Consider the following 19,058-nt stretch of genomic DNA (forward strand, 5'->3'; position numbering starts at 1 on the left):
CAGGCAAAGGGTGGAGCTCACCCTGCCTCCACCTTCCCCACAGGCACCCAGCTAGGCTCACAGGGCCAGGGGAATGAAGGGAATCGATGGGATTTGGCCTCCATTCCTCCCACAGCCATTCAACAGATTCATTAAGGACCGCCTGTGTCCCAGCTCTGGAGTTACATTCCAGTGGGTGGGGCAGACAATAAATATGGAAACAAGACCGTGTTCTTGGGTGGTGTGAGAGGGATGCAGTTGGAGAAAGGTGCAGAAGGGGAGGCCAGGAAAGGCTTCTCAGTGCGGGTGATATTTAAGGTGACCCTGAGGGACAATAATAACACTGCTACATGCTTAATATGGGCCATGCTCTGAGTACTTTTTATACCTTAACTCCTCTCAACAGCCCTGGGAAACAAATACTTTTATTACTGTTCTTTACAGATAGAAAAACCAAGGCACAGATAAAGCTAAGCAGCTTAGTCAAGGTCACACAGCTGGTACGCAGTAGAGCTGAGTTTCAGACCCAGGTGACTTCGCTCCTAAGCCCTCACTCTAAACTTAACCCTGAAGCCCTTTGCCCTGTGCAGTACAAAGAAGGAACCAGGGTGTGATCAAATGAAGAGTGTTTCAGGCAAAGGGGACCCTAGGGCAAAGGCACCAAGGCAGGGAAGAGCTAGTGAGAAAAGCCATGTGGCTAAAGCAGAGTGGGAAGGGGGGATGAGGAGTAGGGACAGGCGCAGAAGGCCTTGACGGCCACGTTAAGGAGACAGCATTTTATTCTGAGGGCAATGGTAAGGCACTGGGGAGTTTGGGGCAGGGGAGCGACATGCTCCAATCCCTGTTTTTAAGAGCTCACTCCAGCTGCCATGTGAGGCGTGGACTGGAGAGGGAGGGGTGCGGAAGAAGCAGGGAGCCCACTTACAAGAGTGTGACATCACCGCCCCGCCCCCCGCCCAGATACAAGGCACTGAAGACAGGGACTGGGTGAAGACAGTGGAGAGGGAAGGAAAAGGTCAGATTTGGGATGTGTCCGAAGAGAGAATGAGAGCACTTGCTGATGGATTAGATGGGGCGGTGGGAGGAATCAAGATTGACTTTGATGGATTTGGCCTGAGCGAGTGGTAGACCGGGACAGGAAGGTTGGAGAGTGGCAGGGCCATTGTGGAGTCTGCTGGCTAGCCATCAAAATCCTCTACCTATGGAGGTGAGGCCTGGAGTGCTCATATCGGAACTATATTATGCGAGTGAAAAGTTTACTTATACAATCTTAAGGCCATCTTATTTGGGATTTTCTTTTAACAGCAGCTTAGCAGTACTCTAATACAGAAAGTGGTACCAGGAATGCAAAGCTGCCATGTATAAAAACCCTAAAATCTGTGGCACTGGCTTCGCCAACAGGTGGTAATACAGAAACCAGGAGTGGAGGATGGAAAGCTGGTGACCCTTGTTATGCTGTGACAAAACATTTATTAAAACCGTTACCTGTGATCATTCGGAAGACGGACCACATGCCTACTGAGCCTGTAATTCTTGAAAAACGGCTGGAAAGAGCTAAAAACAGTTGCACGTGTTGGCTGCTCAATGATGCTTTTAGCCAGATACCCCAGCAAAGAGATTGGCTAGTTTGCAAGAAGTGATGAGCAGAAGGGGAGATAATACAGAGACCCACTATCATCAGGGCTGGAAAGCCCAGTTGGTTTTGTCCAAGGAGCAGAAGAAGATCAGACTGTCATGGCTTGTTGTGGCAGACCGCCTCTCCCCAGTACCCTCTCCAAGCTTGTCTGTGAGGCCATGCCGAGGGACCACCCCTGTAGCAAAGTATTATATTAGCACTGTTGCCTTGTCATTCAAGTCTATTATTTTAGATGCCTTTAGGATAACTTTCATTTAAAATGAGAGAGAGAGGAGTTGGGCAAGGCAAACAGACTTAATAACTCTGACAAGAAAGGAGCTCTGGGTGTGGTTGCTGGCACATGGAACTGACTAGAGGCAGACCAAGTTTTTGAAGGAATTATTATTATCAACAAAATTGCAAGGCTGGACTTCAAAAGCCCATGATCCTTCCAGCCCAAATACATGTTCAAAGAAGACAGACTTTCAATACCCTGTAGGGTGGTAGTGAAGAGTAATAAACAAGAAGGAATTTGCCAAGGGCAAAGTCAAGGGCCAGGGAGACACAGGGCCAGAACCTCCTCCACCACCAGAGCAGGGAAGTCCTCATGGTTCTAGAAGGGGGACTGTGGCGGAGACTGCTAGCTGTCCATCAGCTGGGTCACATTTCCCAGCTTCCCTTGCAGCTAAGACTGGGCCATGTGTCAAAAGAGTCATCTGTGCAATGTGAGCAGAAGTCAACGGTTCGACTTCTGCCCCACTTGCGTATGAGGAAATTCCCACCCTAAGCTTCCATGTTTTTCCCCATACCGACTGGAAGAGTGATTACCAGACCCTGGATCCTTCATGTTAGTCTGGATCCCTACATGACCCCGTGGGGCAGAGCTATCTACCAACCTGAAACACTTCCCTTGGAGCTATTACAAGAGAAGGCAGTCAACTGAATATTTTTAAACTACTCTGATTTCAGGTCTCTATTATATCGACTCAGCATTGTCCTAACCAAGAGAGCCATTAGACATCTAAGGTCAAGCAGGACACTGGCAGAACTCAGACGAGAGGTGAGGGATGGAGTAGCACTTTGGGAATCTTCAGGGTACAGATGGGTAGTGGTTGAAAGCCCGCCTTCTAGAGAAAGAAGGGCTGCGAGCAGCCAACACTGGGGGGCCAGATGAGCCAGTCAAGGACTCAGAGAAGCAATGTCCAACAGGGTTAAGAGGGAAACCAGGAGAACATGTCAGAATGCATGAGAAGAATGTTTCTAGAAGGAGGAAGATGATTAGAATGGCAGTCCAGAGACAGGTCCTAGCCTGGCTCTACCTGAACCTCCTGTGGGGCCTGGGGCAAGCCACTAATCTCTCTGCACTGTGGCGGTCTCAGCTCAAATGGTGCCCCATAAGAGCAGCCTTCCCTGGCCACCCTATTCCAAGTGGTCCCTCAGTCACTCTATACCACTAACTAAATGGCCTTCTTACCTGTTTGTTCCCCTCAACAGTGTTGTCTGCCTTCCCCACCGGCCTGCCAGCCTCCGTCTCTCCCCAGTACCTGGGCCAGCTCTGGCACGCAGCAGGAGCTCCGGGTTCCTCGCGAGTGGACCGCCACCCTGCTCCTCGGCTCCCCGTGACCTCTGCTCCCATAGCTCCTGCCAACACCATCTCCATCAGGGCTTCCTTCCCAACATGCACAGCTCCTCCGGACCCCAAGGGACTGGGGTGCCCTAGGTGGCTCCTCTCAGCTTCCCTTGACAGAAGACTCCCCATACCCGGCCCCAGGGAGGTGAAAGTAGGAAAAGAGGCCCTTGGCTCACAGCAACGGTCCCAGGTTAGCAACCAGCTCGGCCCCCTTCACTTCCACTCCACTGCCTGTCTGGTCCTGCTCACAGGGGGCTTCTAGGAAGAGGAGAGGGAGGGTAGAGAGATGGTCCTCCCCTCAAGGACGGCATCTGAGCTCCCACATGACCTAGAATCCTCTGTTCAACCACTGACACCCCCCCCCCCACCCCCCGGCCCCAATCCACAGCTCTCCACCTCTCAGGCTACCTCCAGGACCAACCCCAGCCCTAGGTGGCCTTTTCAAATGTGCTGTGCCCTCCAGCTCTGCAGGAGTCAGCCAAGGGCCACTGTTGGGTCAGGAGAACACGGAGCTAGATCCCAACCCCTCTGCCCCGAGCTCATCCTGTGACCTTGAGCAGGTCCTACTCTCTGAGACTCCTTTTTTGCACCTCAATGCATAAGTAACGCTGCTGAGAGTCCATGATGAGTATATGGAAAGCAGCTAGCTGAATGCCCAGCATGTTGGAAGCATGAGAATCAAGTTCCTTTTGTGTTCATTATCTCATGCTCAAACCTACCCAGCCCCCTAACATGGTAGAGAAGATGGACAGGGACCAAGAGACTCCTGCTCCAGGGGGCATTTGAGGGTTTGGGTGACTTATGCTCTCTGCCTGACTCACAAGGTAGAGGAAAAAGCCAGACACAGCAAGGTCAAGCTCTAAGTGACTAAGTAACGTCTCCATTGGATGGTGTTACTGCTGGTGCCCAGAGGTGGTCCTGGGGGGTAGCAGGGGATATTGGCCTCCTTCAACAGAACCCCCAGCCCATATCTACCTTCCTCCAAAGGTGCATGGGTGGTATGGGGTGAGAGCTGCATGTGTTGAGGAGGGGTGGGCAGACCTGGGGGTTCTGGGAGGGGGGTCTGCCCAGGCGTCAGGGCCTGGGTTATGTTGCCCTCTGGGCCTTGCCCAGTTTGCTGGGTCAGTGTGGGCTTTGCCAGGACAGGCTAAGTTGCCTCCCTGGGCCCAGTGGGGCAGAGGATAGCCATGAAAGGGGATGAGGATGGTCTCTTTTCTTAGTAGGCTTGTAGCCCTGGGATTACAGAAGTGGGACATAGAAATGTCATCTGTTGAATATTTACTATGCGCCTGGCCTTCTGCCAATGGTGCTTTGCATGGACCTCACCTAAAATCATCCTCACAGCGTCCTTTGAGGGGGAGCCTCGCTATCACCCCCATTTTGCAGATGAGGACTCTGGGGGCTTTGTAGCTCACCAAGGTCACTCTCAGTGCTACGTGCAGCGCTGGAAGCCAGGGAGGTGTGCCTGACCCAGAAAGCAGTGCTCCTCGCCTGTACCACCCCATCTCCCTGCCCCTCCGACAGGATGGGGACAGCACCGGCCACATCAGACGCGCGGGATGCCATATCTGCTCCATCACCCATGTACTCTGTGGCCTTGAACCAGTTGCTTCCCACCTCTGAGCCTCAGTTTCCCTATCTGTGATGCGAGGAGGCCAAACTCACTTACTGGGGGCCCACCAGGCTCTAAGATTTTAGAATCCTCAGGAGGATCAGGGATGAGGTGACCTGTTCCCCAACAGGAGAGGCTTCCTCTTGAGCCCAAGAGTGGCAAACAGCCCAAGCTAAGGCTGCGGGGGAAGGCCGGCTTCCATGGAGGGGGTTGCTGGGGGAGCAGATGGGGCAGGAAGATGGTAGCAGCCCGGGGAGGGCTTATGCTACCACCTCCTCCACCATCCCCACCCACACTTTGGCTTTTGGGCAGAGCCCAGGTTTAAAAAAAGCAACCACCAGTTCTTCAGCTATTAACAGGGTTTTGTTTCCAAGGGAGCCTGCAGTACACTAGCCCAGGTCGGATGGGAGCAGGGATGCCAAGTCCGTCCCAGGATGCAGAGACGCATTGAGCCGGGGAGGCCACAGAACAAAGCAGAAAGAATGGGGTTGGGGCAGTTCTGCTCCCAGATGCTCCCCTGCTTCCTGGGGGTAGAGGGGACAGGCAGGAGGGTCAGGCCGCTTCCGGTGACTGCTTTGCCACCCTGGCATATGGACCGATTGCCAGCTAGAAGCCTTGGTCAGCTGGCTTTCCCCCTACACTCACCCAGAAGTCTCCCCAGAGTTGATCTCATGCCTCCAAGGGCTGAGTGAGGTGATGGTTATTCCAGATGTTGCTGTTTGGGTCAGTCTGCACTATGGGTGTATTTGGCCCAGCCACTGTGTGTGTGTGTGTGTGTGTGTGTACGCACACTGTGTGCATGCATCTGGGTGTGTGTAGGTGGAATGCAAATGTGAATGTGGCATAAGGGGTGAGGAGGGGTCAGCAACAAACACAACCCCTGTGGTGGGGCCTTTCTTGCCTCCTGACCACCACCCTCACTTCCTTCTGGTGCCACTCTGCCCCCCAGCGAGCCTTCCATACAAAGCCTGTGACTTCAGCATCCCACCAACTGCTTCTGCCTCAATCAGAATTAGCACTTCGTCTGGTACGAGTGTGAGCATAAAAGTGTTTTGATAATTTTGCTGGAGGGTTGCCATGACAATCCCCGGCAAGCTCCAAGAGGGGGTGTCGGTGTGCACGGGAGGGAGCGAGAGAGGGAGAGACAGAAAGAGAGCCCAAGAGACACAGAGAGGGAGAGACAGAGAGAGGCAGGGAGAGGAGCCAGGGAGACCCCCCATGATATCCCCAACTCACACCTTCAGCCTGAATTCAACGCCAGCAGCCCCAGTGGCCCCATTCATGCCGCAGTGTGCTCACTCTCTAGTCTGGGCCTCCCTGTAGACGGTGCAGTGGGATACCAGCTGTGGGTAGGCAGGCCGCCAGAACTGGCAGGGCAGAGCTGGTCCCACCAGGGGAGGCACCCTGGCACCCTCCACTCTCAGGATGAGCCCCAGGGAGTGTCAGGCTGGAGTGGCGGCAGGGAGACTTTTAGGGACTCAGAAGGAGCCAGAGCCCAGGGAGGCTCCCACGATTCGTGCCCAGCCTCTGCTGCTATGGCTCATGGCAGCACATCTCCCTGCGGGGGTCCCGCCTCCCGGCACAGCTGGGGCCGTCCAGAGGCTGTACTGCTGTTTTTCTTATACGCTTTCTTGCAGCTCTGAGTGTCCCTCTCCAGGGACCACTGGTCTGAGAATCACTACAGGGATAAGGATGGAATCCCACATCATCTGTGGCCCTTGAGCTTCGCAGAGCGGGTCTCTCCCTCTCTGTGGCTAAAGCAGGGATATCTCTGCTATCTTCTGAGATGAGGTCAAAGAGACCCAGAAAGGGGCAGGAACTAGAACAAGTTCCCACACCAAGTAGCAATGCGGAGACAGAGTCGGGATGGAACCCAGTCCTGGACCTTACTCCCGCCTCACTGTCCTCAGGGAAGACAGGTTCTCTGGAACGGGCCCATCTGGCATTACCCCCTTCACATATGGACAGGGAAACTGAGGCCCACAGACATTTCCCCAGCTAATAAGCATAAAGCCAGGGTTTGCAGCCTCAGATCCGGAGAAGCTGTCACTGCCTTCACCGAACCACCAGCCAGCCTCAGGTGCTCCCTAAAGCGAGCCTCGGGGACTTATTTCTGTTCCCGGGTTAAAGTGCCAGCCTTGGAAGGAGAGTCTTTGGGTTATTACCAAAACAGACCAGAGGGCAGCTGGAGCTGGCCAGGAACACAGAGGCAAGGAGGTCAGTGGGGTGCCTGGGCACTGCCGAGTCCCGGCTGCATAAGGAAGTCTGCACAGGGTCTCCCGGCCTCTGCTATGGGAGCCGTGTGGCCTTGGGCTGTGGGAGCCCCAGTTTCTGCAGCTGTCGAGAGCCAGTGTGCCCAGGAGCCCCCCCTCAGAGGAACTGCTTTCCAAGCTCTGGGAAGCAGCCGCCCTGGAAGCGCAGAGTCGGAGGACAGAGGTATCCTCGCGCCTGTCTCCAGCTTGGCTTACATCTACCTTTCAATTATTCACCAGCATGGCAGGAGGGGGTGGGCACCAACAGGAAAGTGCTGTGGGCTCTGGAGACAGCCTGAAGAGATGACTTTCCTGCAGCCTTAGTAATAGGCAACAGCACGAGAATAAGCAAACAGCAACTCAAGACTGCTTGCTTGGATACCCTGGTTCTGGTGTTTGCTAGTAGGTTCTCACTACTCTGTGATTGTGGAAGCCTCGTGTCTGCCCCATCCTCCTGGACCAAACTAGATGATTTATTAAAACATACTGAGGTAAAACTGGCTCTGTAGGAGGGTGGATTTTTAAACAGATTCCAAGAAATTAGTGTTGAAAAGATGCCCTTTCACGTAATGTGTTCTGAGTCTGGCCTTGGGACAGGGCACACTGTCAGTCTTGTAAAAAGCTACTGGCCCACTCTGGAGGCCCAGAGTCTGTTCTCCTCAAGCCCTGCCTATCTTCCTCCTCAGACACGGCCTCGGGCTGCCTAGTGGACATGAGATGCTTGCTGTGCCCCAGTCTCTTTGCATGTTGTGGACATGGTGCGGTGTGTGTGTGTTGGGGGGGGCAGTTACTCCCAGGGTACCCAACTTCAGGCAGCCTCTCTCTGACATTGCCCCGCCTGTCACCGGCCATGGAAGGCATCTCCTCTGTCTTTCTTCATGGCACCAGCTACCATTTCTTCAGCTGTTCTCTCTCGGACACCCAAGGGGTGGGATGTAAAGGAATGAGTTTTTCCTGAGCAGCTCCCTCATGCCAGTCACAAACACAAAGCACTCTAAACCTATCGTTGCACCCTTAAGCTTAGCCTCTGAGGTAAGTGTTATCATCTCCAAGCTTTGGTTGAGGCAACAGGCTCAGAGATGTTTGGGAACTTTCCCAAGGTCACAGAGCCCCCCAGAGATAGAGCGGGGATTTGCTCCCAGGTCCACCAGTCGCCAAAGCTCTTCTCGTCCGTCAGTCATTCCCATGGCAGTGGCTCCTGAACCTGACCAGGGAGGGGTTCAGTGGGAGGAAGGACAGGATGAAGAGGGCTGGGCCCGGGGAAGAGTCTGGAACTCTAACTGGGAGCCAGGCTCCACTCCCCAGCAGCTCTTCCAGAAAGAAGACTGGTGTCCTGTGGGCCAAGCAGTAGAGCTGGGTGGGGTAGGGAGAGGAGTGTGGATGACATCCAAGCCCACTCGTTTCCCGTGGAGACGGAGGAGAAGGCCTGGGCGCCCCTCCTCACTCACGATGCCCCCAGGATGCAAGACAGAGCGGGCAGCCCGCGGCCAGATGGCGGATGAACCAGGGCCTCACACCGTGAGCTCGGGTGGGAGGCCGCTCAGAGCAGCGCACTCCAACACCTCCAGTCCAAGAGTCTCTGGCACCTGAGGCTGGAAACCACTGTTTGCAGATACAGAGAAGAAAACCACAAAGGCTTGGCTGATGGGGGTCGTGAGGCCAGAGTAAATGGAACAGAACTGCAGGCTGCCAGAAGAGAAAGGAATCTTCCAGATGAGCTGGGGCAGTGTTTTCAGACCAACAGGCGGGACTCATTAGTGGGCCATACCAACGGTTAGGGGGCCATGGCCAGCATTTTTTAATGATACACAACAGTACAGAAAACAGGAGAGTAAACACATGTAACAAAGTTCTGTTTCATGAAGCTTTGGTTTTAAACAGGGTGTGTGTGTGTGTAAACTTTTTTTTTTTTTTTTTTTTTTTTTTTACCATGGGTTCTAGTCAAAAATGCTCCAGAAAACACTAAGTTGGTTCAACCCCTGTATTCTGCAGATGCGGACCTGGGGCCAAGGGCAGGAAAAGGCTTGGCCCAGAGTCCAGACACAGGACAAGAACCGTCTCCTGATGCTGCCTTTCAGAGGCCTGACTTCTTGCTCATCTTTCAACCTTAGACACTCTCAGCCTTGGCCACTCTTATCCTATGTTGTTCCCAGGCTAGAGTAGGAAGAATTTGGGGCTTCACGTGGGGGTGTTCTGACAGAACGTCCACAGGCCCTTCTTTCTCTAGGCTGTTCCTACTCGGGCTCTTTCCCTGCCTCCTTTCCTCCCCGCCAACTCCCTCTCTATGGGAACAGCCCAAAACCAGGGCCCTTTTTGCCCTCCCTCCCACCTGCCTCCACAAACCCCTGTGCAGCCACCTCCCTGGTCTCTCCCGACCATGCTGGCCCCTCTCTCCCCTAAGGCCTGTCCTAGACCCGACTACTGGCAATGAGACCTGCCCAAGGCCCAGTGCAAGCCTGGCCCGCCCCTGCCCCCAGGCCCCAGGACTCTCCTTCACATCTACACACTACTGATAACAGCTGCCCTAGATACACACATCACACTCCATTCTTAAAACAACCCTGTTTTAAAGGTGGAAACACTCAGCCTAAGGAATTTGCCAAAGACCACGCAGCCGTCAGCGGAGCACCTTGTTCTAGAGGCAGGTCTATATGAACCCGACATGTATGCCTCGGCACTACCCTGCCTGGCTGATTCCTGGCAGACGTTCCCCCAAAGCATCCTGGGCTGGGCGGGAAGACGACAGCAAGGGGATGGGAGCGAGCACCTCCCACTTCACCCTGCAACGAGGAAAGGACTGCCCCACTCTGAGGAGGGCAGAACACTGGAAAGGTAGCAGCCACCCTTCTCCTGAGCCCCGTTCTTTCCCCAAGAGAGCAGCACAGACTTCTCTGACAGGGAAGCTTGGGACGAGGAACTGGGTTGGGGGAATCTCTTTCCTTGCAGGCTCAGGGGGGGTTGGCAACTGGTAGAGACAGGGCTGGCTGTGCTGTTTCCCAAACAGGGTGCCCCTAGACTCGGTGAAGGAGTAGTGAGAAGTCTTGACTGTGATCACGGCTCTAAGTCAAGGTCTCCCATCCCGCTTATCAGTAAGAACACTGGTGTTTTGACCTCATAGCTGAGTCCTGTGTCTGGTTTTCTTTTGCTTCAGCACTCACAGCGAGAAAGGGTGATATCAGCACCAAAAAACCCAACATCTTTTCTCCTCAGCTCTCCTGGGGGTCCCCATCTCTCTGCTTGGGCTCCTGCCCCGTGGGTCCTCCCACCTGCTGCCCCACCCCTCACTCCCGCCTGAAAACTGTCCCCAGCCCTCCGTGGCTCCCAGGCCTGATCCGGGCCCCTCTCCTTCCCTCACTGTCCTTCCTCCAGCTCACTGCCCCCACCCCTGGACATAAGCCACCTAGGACGCCCATGGTCATTTCTCAGCCCTCCCCGTTCTCCCAGGGCCTCCTCCACCAGGCAGCCTTTCCTGACCACCACCCCAAATCACATCTCCTGCTCCTCCCAGCCCTGCAGCCCTCACTGTCTGGGCCCCTCGCTTCACAGTCACCTTGTCATGGAGGTGTTTCAAGTGTGTGTCTTGGTTTCTCAACAAACGACACATCCGACCTTGATGCTAATGCTGCCCAGACGTCCTGAGTGCTCGCTTGCCCCATGCGGGGCACAGACAGCTTCTCCTTCCCGGAGAGAAGCTCTGGAGAGTACTGAGCACAGGGCCTGGCTTGTTACTGGCGCTCAAAGCACAGCATGAGTTTCTCAGATATGCTCAGACACCAGTGGTAGGAGGAGAAAAGTTGGTGCTACCTTTTTGGAAAGCCATTTACACGATCGATTCAAGGCCTTAGAGCTAGGCACAGCCTTCCAAATTCAGGCAAGGACCCCACTTTTAGGAATGTATTCTAAGAAAAAGTAATAGATACGCACAAAGGTTTAGCCACAGGACGGCTGCGTAAGTGGTGGGGTGGTGCTTCCGATTCTTGAATAGTAAAATGGGGATAAAAATAGCTCCTGGGCTGCTGTGAGGGTTAATGAATCATGAGTTAATATATGTGCCTGGCACCATACCCAGGCTCTATAAAAACGTTACCTGTTCTTTTTATTTGAACTGAAGTCTGAATGAGGCTAAATCCCGGGCTCTTTGCTACGACACCACCCTGCCTCCCAGCATCCCCTCTCCTGCGTTCCCAAACCAACAGAACAGTTACTAATAATAGCAAACACCACCCCGACATCAACAACGATCTAAACATCCAACATAGTGGGACTGGTTTACTCAACACAGCAACTATATACAATACTATGCAACCATTCAGAGCCATGTTATGGGACAGCAATTAATGTCATGCACTCACGTTCTTAATAAATAGGAAAAGGCTACAAAATGATGAGTTCAGTATGAAGTTGTTTTTTTTTTAAGGATACATGTAGAAAAAATACACTGCAAAATGTGAGGAGCTGTTGTCTCTGGTTGTAAAGTTACAAGGGATTTTCCTTTTTATCTTTCTTTTTAATTTCTTGCAAAAAACACGTACTCCTTCTGTAGTTAGGAATAAGAACTAATTTTGAGAAAGAAAATGAAAGCCACGCTGGCTCCCTTCTATCTGTAACAGAAGGGATCGTGTCCTCCTTTTATATATTCCCCACTGCATCTAATACACAATCTGCAGACATAAAAGCCCTAGTCTTACACAGAATTCCACCCTGGCAATCTTGTTTAATCTTCCAGGCCAAGGTGTTCTGTACAGAATTTGGAAACTGCCAGCAAGGACAAGAAAAGAATGTGACTGGCAGGGGTGCGTCTGAGCCTGGCTGGCCCCAGGGCTGGGGAAGCTCAAACACTGCCCCGAGGGGAAAGAGGCAGTGGAATGAGGCCAGGGACAGTGCATTAGGAGACCGATCACCTGGGGAGCATGTGGCGGGGCTGCCACGAGTGAGCGGAGCCTTGACGCAAGGCCACTTTGGCATCTGGGAGCTCTCGTCAGCTTGGTCTGAAGACCTTCCCAGGAGACGCTTAAGTGCAGCTGGATCTTAATATGATCAGCCTCGCTCATGGGCAATTTTCTTTTTGCCCCTCCTCCCAAAGCTTCTGGGCCTTTCCCCTGGCGGACGGCAACCGAGATGTGGGCACCCAGGGAGCCTGCCAAGAGGAAAGGCAGGGTCACAGGGCCATGGTCAGCTGCCGAAGAATCACTCACCCAGCGGGAGGCTCAGGGCTGGGGTCAGTAGGGCGTGTGGAACGGTCCACCTACGACATGACATTACTAAGAACATCACTGTCAGGAGTGCTACACTCGCCATCTTGACCCCCGCGAGACCTCGGAGGGGTGGCTGCTCCCGTGTCCACTGCGCAGCTGAGGAAAGAGGCTTGGGGGCTGTCTGGCCCAAGGTGACTCAGCCAGAAAGGGCAGAGTGGGACTCAAGCCCCGGTCCGCGCGCTTAAGCCGAGGCTTCTTCCACAAGGGCTCTGGCAGGAATTCTGACAGATGTGGAGACTGGGCCGGGTGTGGGGTGTCACGGCTGCTCCCTAATCCCCCATCCCACCCCCGTGCCTGCAGCACTGGAGAAGGCGGCACGCCCCCTTGCAAGGCTGGACCTAGGCCACTCTTGCCTGAAGTTGTCCAGCTCCCTGCCCTCATCAGCTGGTGCAGGGCTTGGCCTGCACTATTTTTTTTTTTTTTTAAGATTTTATTTATTTGACAGAGAGAGACACAGCGAGAGAGGGAATACAAGCAGGGGGAGTGGGAGAGGGAGAAGCAGGCTTCCCGCCGAGCAGGGAGCCTGATGCGGGGCTCGATCCCAGGACCTGGAATCATGACCTGAGCCGAAGGCAGACACTTAACGACTGAGCCACCCAGGCGCCCCTTGGCCTGCACTATTTTCGGCAGGAGGAGGCCACCTCCAGCTGCAGCAGGGACTCTTGCCATGTATCGAGCCACCTGGCTGGTGCGGTGCAGACACGGTCAATACCACTCCTTGGAGGCCTGCCCCACAGGCAGTGTACTTTCTGGGCTGTCTGTGTCCATGTTCCCTCCTGTCACCAGGTGCTGCTTTAGCTAGAAATCTCAGAGGAGGTCACAGATTCCGAGTGGTGGAAAGAACAATGGCCTAGGTACTTGATACGGGTCTTCATGCTGGTTCTGCCTTACTGGCTGGGTGCCCCTGGAATGAGCACCTCTGGACCTTGGCTTCCTCCAATGGGGAGAGCAGTTCCTAACCTACACCCTCATGGTACTTTGGGAGACAAAGGGCAAGGCACACACAAGAGTTCACTGCTCTCCTCTCTGGCCCAGCTCCTCCCAGCACGAGGCAGGAGGCTGCTGGAGGAGGCAGACTAGAGGAGATGGGGGTAATGGGAAGGAAGTCAGACATTTGGACTCCCTCTTAATTTCTTACCTCTGGGCTAGCTGTCTTCCTTTCCCCTTCACTGCAGGTGAATGGAAACTAAAAGCTACTGTCAGAGAGAGGGTGCTGGGAAGAAATGAGTGGCTAATCCCTTAGACATTTTCAGAGGAAACATTCCAGAAAAGTTTTCTCTAACCAACAAGGGCATAGGATGACACTTCTCCTGAGTCCTGCTTGGGGAGGCCCCATGAGAAAACAGACTGCAGGTCTGCAGCCTGAACACGCTTGGGCCAGAGTTTGGGAAGCACCCCCACCCCTGTGGCATCTTTATGCACCCATCCCACATTCTTTAGGCAGGGAGGATACAGCCCTCAACCCGAATTGTTTTTGGAGGTGTGGATTCCCCTCCTAGAGGGCCCCACCCATGCCATTCTCCAAGTACAGACAAGAATGGCAGGGTGGGGACAAGTGGCATAGGGACAGACTCCGTCATCACAGCACCTGTAGAAGGGCCTGGAGGGTGGCTTCTTGCCCTAGTCTCTTGGACAGGGGGAGGCAGTCCTCTTGGACAGGGGGAGGCAGCCTCTTGGACAGGGGGAGGCAACCACCTGCAGCAGGAAACATTTTGGCCACATCTAGCCAGGAGGGTGCGTTCTGATGGCCTTTTCAGGGGGCATCTGGATCATCACACGTGCTGCTCAGCAGGCCCTTCCTGCAGTAGGCGGTTAACTGTAATCTGATCACACAGCCCCTCCAGAGCCCACTTCCTGTCTCCTGCCCCAGGGGAAAAGCTCCCAGGCTCCGACTGGTCTCTATGCTGCTTCCGGTGAAGGGACCAAGAAAGCAGTCCCTCCAGCCCCAGGAGACTCTGGCTGCAGCTGTCCCCCATGCCTGGGGCCAGGGCTGGGGAAAGCCCAAAGACAACACAGAAGGCCTGCTGACAAGCAGCCCCGCAGGCCTCTTCCAGCCCACCCCGGGACACCAGATCTCAGGATCTGATCATCCTCTAGGTACATGTTCCTCCACCTGATTAAAAAACAAAACACCGACCTCATTAGGGTCACTTTTAGGAAGAAATCAGATTAGGGATGTAATAGGCCCAACATGGTTGTTATTGTTTTGTTTTAAGGTTTATTTTAGAGAGAGAGCACGCTCGCGTGCACACCCAAGTGCAAGAGTCGGGGTAGGGGCAGAGGGAGAGGGAGAGAGAGAATCTCAAGCCGACTCTGCGCCGAGTGCCAAGCCCAATGCAGGGACTGATCTCATGACCCACGAGATCATGACCTGAGTGGAAACCAAGAGTTGGATGCTTAACCAAAGGAGCCACCCAGGTACCCCCAGGCCCAACACAGGCCCAACTCCCTTCTGGCTTTCACCTTTCCTTCCCATCCAGAAACCTATCATGTGTGTCCAGAGTTAAAAGCTAGTGGGGTCAGAGGCCAGGATCCTGCCTGAACATGCCCACACTTGGGGAGGCCCCATGAGAAAAGGGACTGTCCCTGGTGTTCAGGGAGTGTGTGTGTGTGGGGGTGCGTGACAGCACAGACTTAACTGTAATGACAACGCTGTCACACATACCTTGGTCAGCACAGAGTCGGCTCACCTGAGAAAGCAATCTTTTCGGTAATGCTGGCTACAAATGTCCTGCCTCACTCATCCTTGTCCTCCTATACTGCTCTCTGACACCAGGCCCCTCGCTCAGCTTTAACACGAAAAATAGCCTAGCTCAACAGGGGGCTCTGTGCACAGGCTGGGAAAGGCACTTGCAAGTTGGCGCAGCAAGACTAAGCCAGCTGGAAAAGGCACCGTTAGTCTGTGTTCCACTTTAATAAATAAACATCAACGTCATTTCCCTGTTGACCCTCAGACACAGGAATCGCCGTATCTAAGACTGGATTCCAGCAGCACAAAACTGACTGGGCCTCCCATGAGGGTTCTTTCCAAAGAGAAAATGGGAAGGGGGGCAGAGGTTGTAGACCAGGTCCTTCTGAGGAGAGCAAGTGGGTGGAACCATGTATAAGTAAAGATTTAAACAAACAGAATGCATCACCATGGAAACATTTGGCTTTTTCAAAAGCATTGTTCAGAAAAATAAAGCAATCAAGACTTCAGATTCAACACTTTACAAGTGTTTATGACCAGAAAAGGCAAAGTGGGTCTTGGACATTCTGCAGCCAAGTAAAAGCTGCCAGAATTCAAGGAAGAAGTATTCCCAGCAGGGCAGGGACCCATCATGTGTCAGGGATTTCTCTACAGTCCTCTGACTGGAGCGTTCTGCTCAGGGCAGGACCCACTTCACTCCAGTGGGGTTGCCATGACACAATTCAGGAGACCGTGCCACTCGCCCACCAGGTCCAGGCAGACCTGCCATGCACTAGGGCAAGGTCGTATCAGCCATGGAGCACGCAGAGAGTGAGTGCCACAAGGAAATGTCAGGTTTATGAGCCGTGACCCAAACCTATTAGGAGCTGTCCATTCCACCGTGGTCAGTGGTTTAGTCAACAACATGGATCATGATTTCCATATGGAGGATACAACCTGATGCTGGATGCACACTGTTCTGAGGCAAGCTGCCTGTCGTGAAGACATTTTTAGTGTACAACCCGACCCATTTCTTTGGGCTGTCTGCTGACTTCAGTAGTGCTGTTGTTAAGTATCACGAAGAAGCCTGATGCTGAGTTTGGGTGTCATTCAGAGCCCCCAGAGGTACTCACAGATAAGCATGAAGAGAGGACGGGACCAATATGCATCCACCTCAGAGAGTCTGCTGGGATACGATCAGGAAACACTGTTCTGGGTCACAGGAAGGTTGGATGAGAATTTATCTAACCTGCCAGAAACTGGATTCTCTCCCCTCAAAATGAGCTTCCTTAGTTAAATGGCCAATTATGAGTCCAGTTGGCAACACGGTTTCTGACTAGGAGCTGCTAGTGTTGATCAGGAAGAGAGGAGATACAGATGCCTGCCCTCACATACAGGAAAGCCAGAGGACAAACAAGGTGGCCTGGTAGTCAGCTCTGCCCGTGGGGTCCCAGGGTGAGCTGGGTGGCCAGCTCTGCAGGAGCAAGTGCTGAGGTTCAGGCTCTCAGGGATGCCCAGTAAACTACTTTGCCTAAATTCATCATGGCAGAGGAAAAAGCACACAGTTTAAGGATTCACCTATGGTTTGAATTCTGGTTCTGCTGCTTTGAAGTCATATTAAATCACTTAACCCTCCTTGGGGGGCTCAGCTGCCTGGTCTCTATGCAATGGGAAGAGCATCTCTTTCCTGCCAGGCTGTTAGGAAGGACACAGGATTACATAGAAAAAGCTTCCAGGACAGTTCTTGGCTGGTTATTAAAGCTCAAAAAAAGGGCAGCAAAAAACTAAAGCTGTTTTTTTTCATGCTACATTGTTGTATTTGCTGCCTCTGCTTTACAAGTAATGTTGGCAAAGTAGCTCAGCCCCTAATTCCTAGTTAAGATCTACGGCCAGTAAAACACAGCAACGGGTTGGTGCAGTCACGGAGCATCCTTTGCCAGGTTCTGAAAATTTCTGTGCAGTCCTAAACCCTGTCCTTTAACTCCATGGCAAGGACCTACTTGTCATTTCAAAAGGGAGATTATCTTAGTTGTTTTTTTTTTAAAAAAAAAGGTGTGTGTGGGGGGTAGTCCTAGCATTGGGCAGCAAGAAACAAAAGCCAAGACTGCTGCTCTAAGCTGAAGAAGTCCCGCCAGTGGCTCAGGCTGTGGGCTGGGAGCAGGAACTCATTTCCCCGACAGCCATAGCCGTGATGAGTGAAGAGATCAAATGTGCAGCTAACACAAGAGAAGGCCATGACCCTACATTAGGAGGGATGCCGTGAGACTGGGAGCCATCTGCCAGTTCTTTCGTCTGTGCGAGAGGAATTTCCCCATGTCATGCATCAAACTCACAACTGAAGCTGGCTCTACCACTCTGGCCAGGTTTTGTTTAATAGGAAAACAGCTCGGAATTAGAGGTTTTATTTGATTTTTATGGCCATTTGCATCGCCCTCATTGAAAGGCTTATTGTGATGCTCAGATTTTATAAAGCATTTAATATTTCTTACAGAAAGGAGCTATCCACATGCAAAACATTAAAAAAAAGTGTGAGGGGAACCCCAATGTAAGAAGCCAGAAAGCTTGTCAGAAGGCAGGGACCGCCAGGCCTGGTGTTGCATCTGAGTTCTGGGGAAGAGCCTGGCCAGCTTTTGGCACTTGACCACCATCACTGAGGCCATTCGTCTTCTAGCATGGAATGGAAACAAGATCAAAAGAAGGCTCTGTACGTTTTCGCAGCAGGCAGCTATGGAAACTCTAACTCTCTTGCCCTGTTTTCATCCATTTGATTCCATTTTCTCTCGAGTTTTCCCTATCTTGGTTTGGAATCAACCCAGCAGCACAGTGCTCCTAAGTCAAGAGGTCAAGAAGACACGTGATTTTATGATGCAAGAAAGGGCAGCCACTCTGTTCTGTTTTGGGAACCTTGGTGACATCATGGACTGTCGAATCTCGGGAACTTGTGTCTAAGAGAGCACTGAGTCAGAAGACAGCCTTCGTCACAGGGCTCCTGGAACTTCAGGTAAAGACAACTATTAGGTAACTGAGTCTATCCCCACAGGACTGCTCCTGCTTCTCTCTGGCTTGGGTTTAAATGACTCCAGTCATTCTCTAGGGGAAACTCATCTACGTGGGACAGCTGTCACTAGCAGGACATTTGCTGCTCTTCGGCCTAAATTTCTCATGACATCACTCAATTAACTTCTCCCTCTGAGGGGACAGTTTTCTCTCGTATTACAAGTATCCAGGCGGCTGTCTAAAGATGGCTGGGTTACAGGACACAGCCTCCACTCTTTTTTTTTTCTTTTCTTTTTTTTTTTTAAAGATTTTATTTATTTATTTGAGACAGAGAGAATGAGAGACAGAGAGCATGAGAGGGAGGAGGGTCAGAGGGAGAAGCAGACTCCCTGCCGAGCAGGGAGCCCGATGCGGGACTCGATCCCAGGACTCCAGGATCATGACCTGAGCCGAAGGCAGTCGCCTAACCAACTGAGCCACCCAGGCGCCCAAGCCTCCACTCTTTCTTCAGAGGCCTGTAACCTGTCTGGGTCTGTCCCAGGAAGGAGACTCGGTTAAATAAAGTGCTCCCAGAATATGCAGCTTTCCATTGCAAAAGCACGCAAGCCAAGATGTTGAGGAGTCAAGGCAGACTTCCACGAGGCTCTGTGAGGCCACCTCTGTTTGGGTTTCGGCAGCTGTCTGCCTGTGGAGGGCTCCAGAGTTGCTGACACATATTTATATCCTACTTCACGAAGTCACAAGGAACAAACACGTGCACGTTTACCCTGGAGGCAAAGCCCATTCACGTTGCCTCAAATGAAGCAGGGAGGGCAGGAGAGAAACTGCTTACAGACAGAATCACCCGTGAGCACAGCCACAACAGCTTTTAATTTGCCTAAAGAAGATATGTGATTTCAAGATGTGATTAGGGAGTACTGTTCCCGCAGTAAACATAGTATGAACATGAACTGCTGGCTGTCATTTAATAGGACTCCAAGGCTGGGAAGCAAATCTCATCCTTGTCTTCCAAACAGCCACCCCACGAGATCAGCTGGACCAGCCTCTGGA

At 52.7% G+C, this 19,058-nt stretch overlaps 3 protein-coding genes across 3 annotated transcripts in view; all 3 read right to left on the reverse strand.

Annotated features, from left to right (window-relative positions):
- The window catches only part of ACCSL (1-aminocyclopropane-1-carboxylate synthase homolog (inactive) like), a 137,775-nt gene that overhangs the window by 100,095 nt on the left and 18,622 nt on the right, over positions 1-19,058 (reverse strand). The window lies entirely within an intron of this gene.
- Positions 2,534-19,058, reverse strand: part of HSD17B12 (hydroxysteroid 17-beta dehydrogenase 12) — a 225,367-nt gene continuing 208,842 nt past the window's right edge. The window contains exon 10 of the mRNA XM_081798289.1: positions 2,534-2,635. Within this exon, the coding sequence (XP_081654415.1) occupies positions 2,549-2,635 (87 nt within the window). The 3' untranslated portion in view covers positions 2,534-2,548. The remainder of the gene's footprint in view (positions 2,636-19,058) is intronic.
- The window catches only part of ALKBH3 (alkB homolog 3, alpha-ketoglutarate dependent dioxygenase), a 35,426-nt gene continuing 35,216 nt past the window's right edge, over positions 18,849-19,058 (reverse strand). The window contains exon 11 of the mRNA XM_031020549.2: positions 18,849-19,051. The gene's annotated coding sequence lies outside the window, so the exon portion shown is untranslated. The remainder of the gene's footprint in view (positions 19,052-19,058) is intronic.

The sequence above is a fragment of the Leptonychotes weddellii genome, chromosome 11 (genome assembly GCF_054177405.1).
Source record: "Leptonychotes weddellii isolate Sample4059 chromosome 11, ASM5417740v2, whole genome shotgun sequence".
Taxonomy (NCBI): domain Eukaryota; kingdom Metazoa; phylum Chordata; class Mammalia; order Carnivora; family Phocidae; genus Leptonychotes; species Leptonychotes weddellii.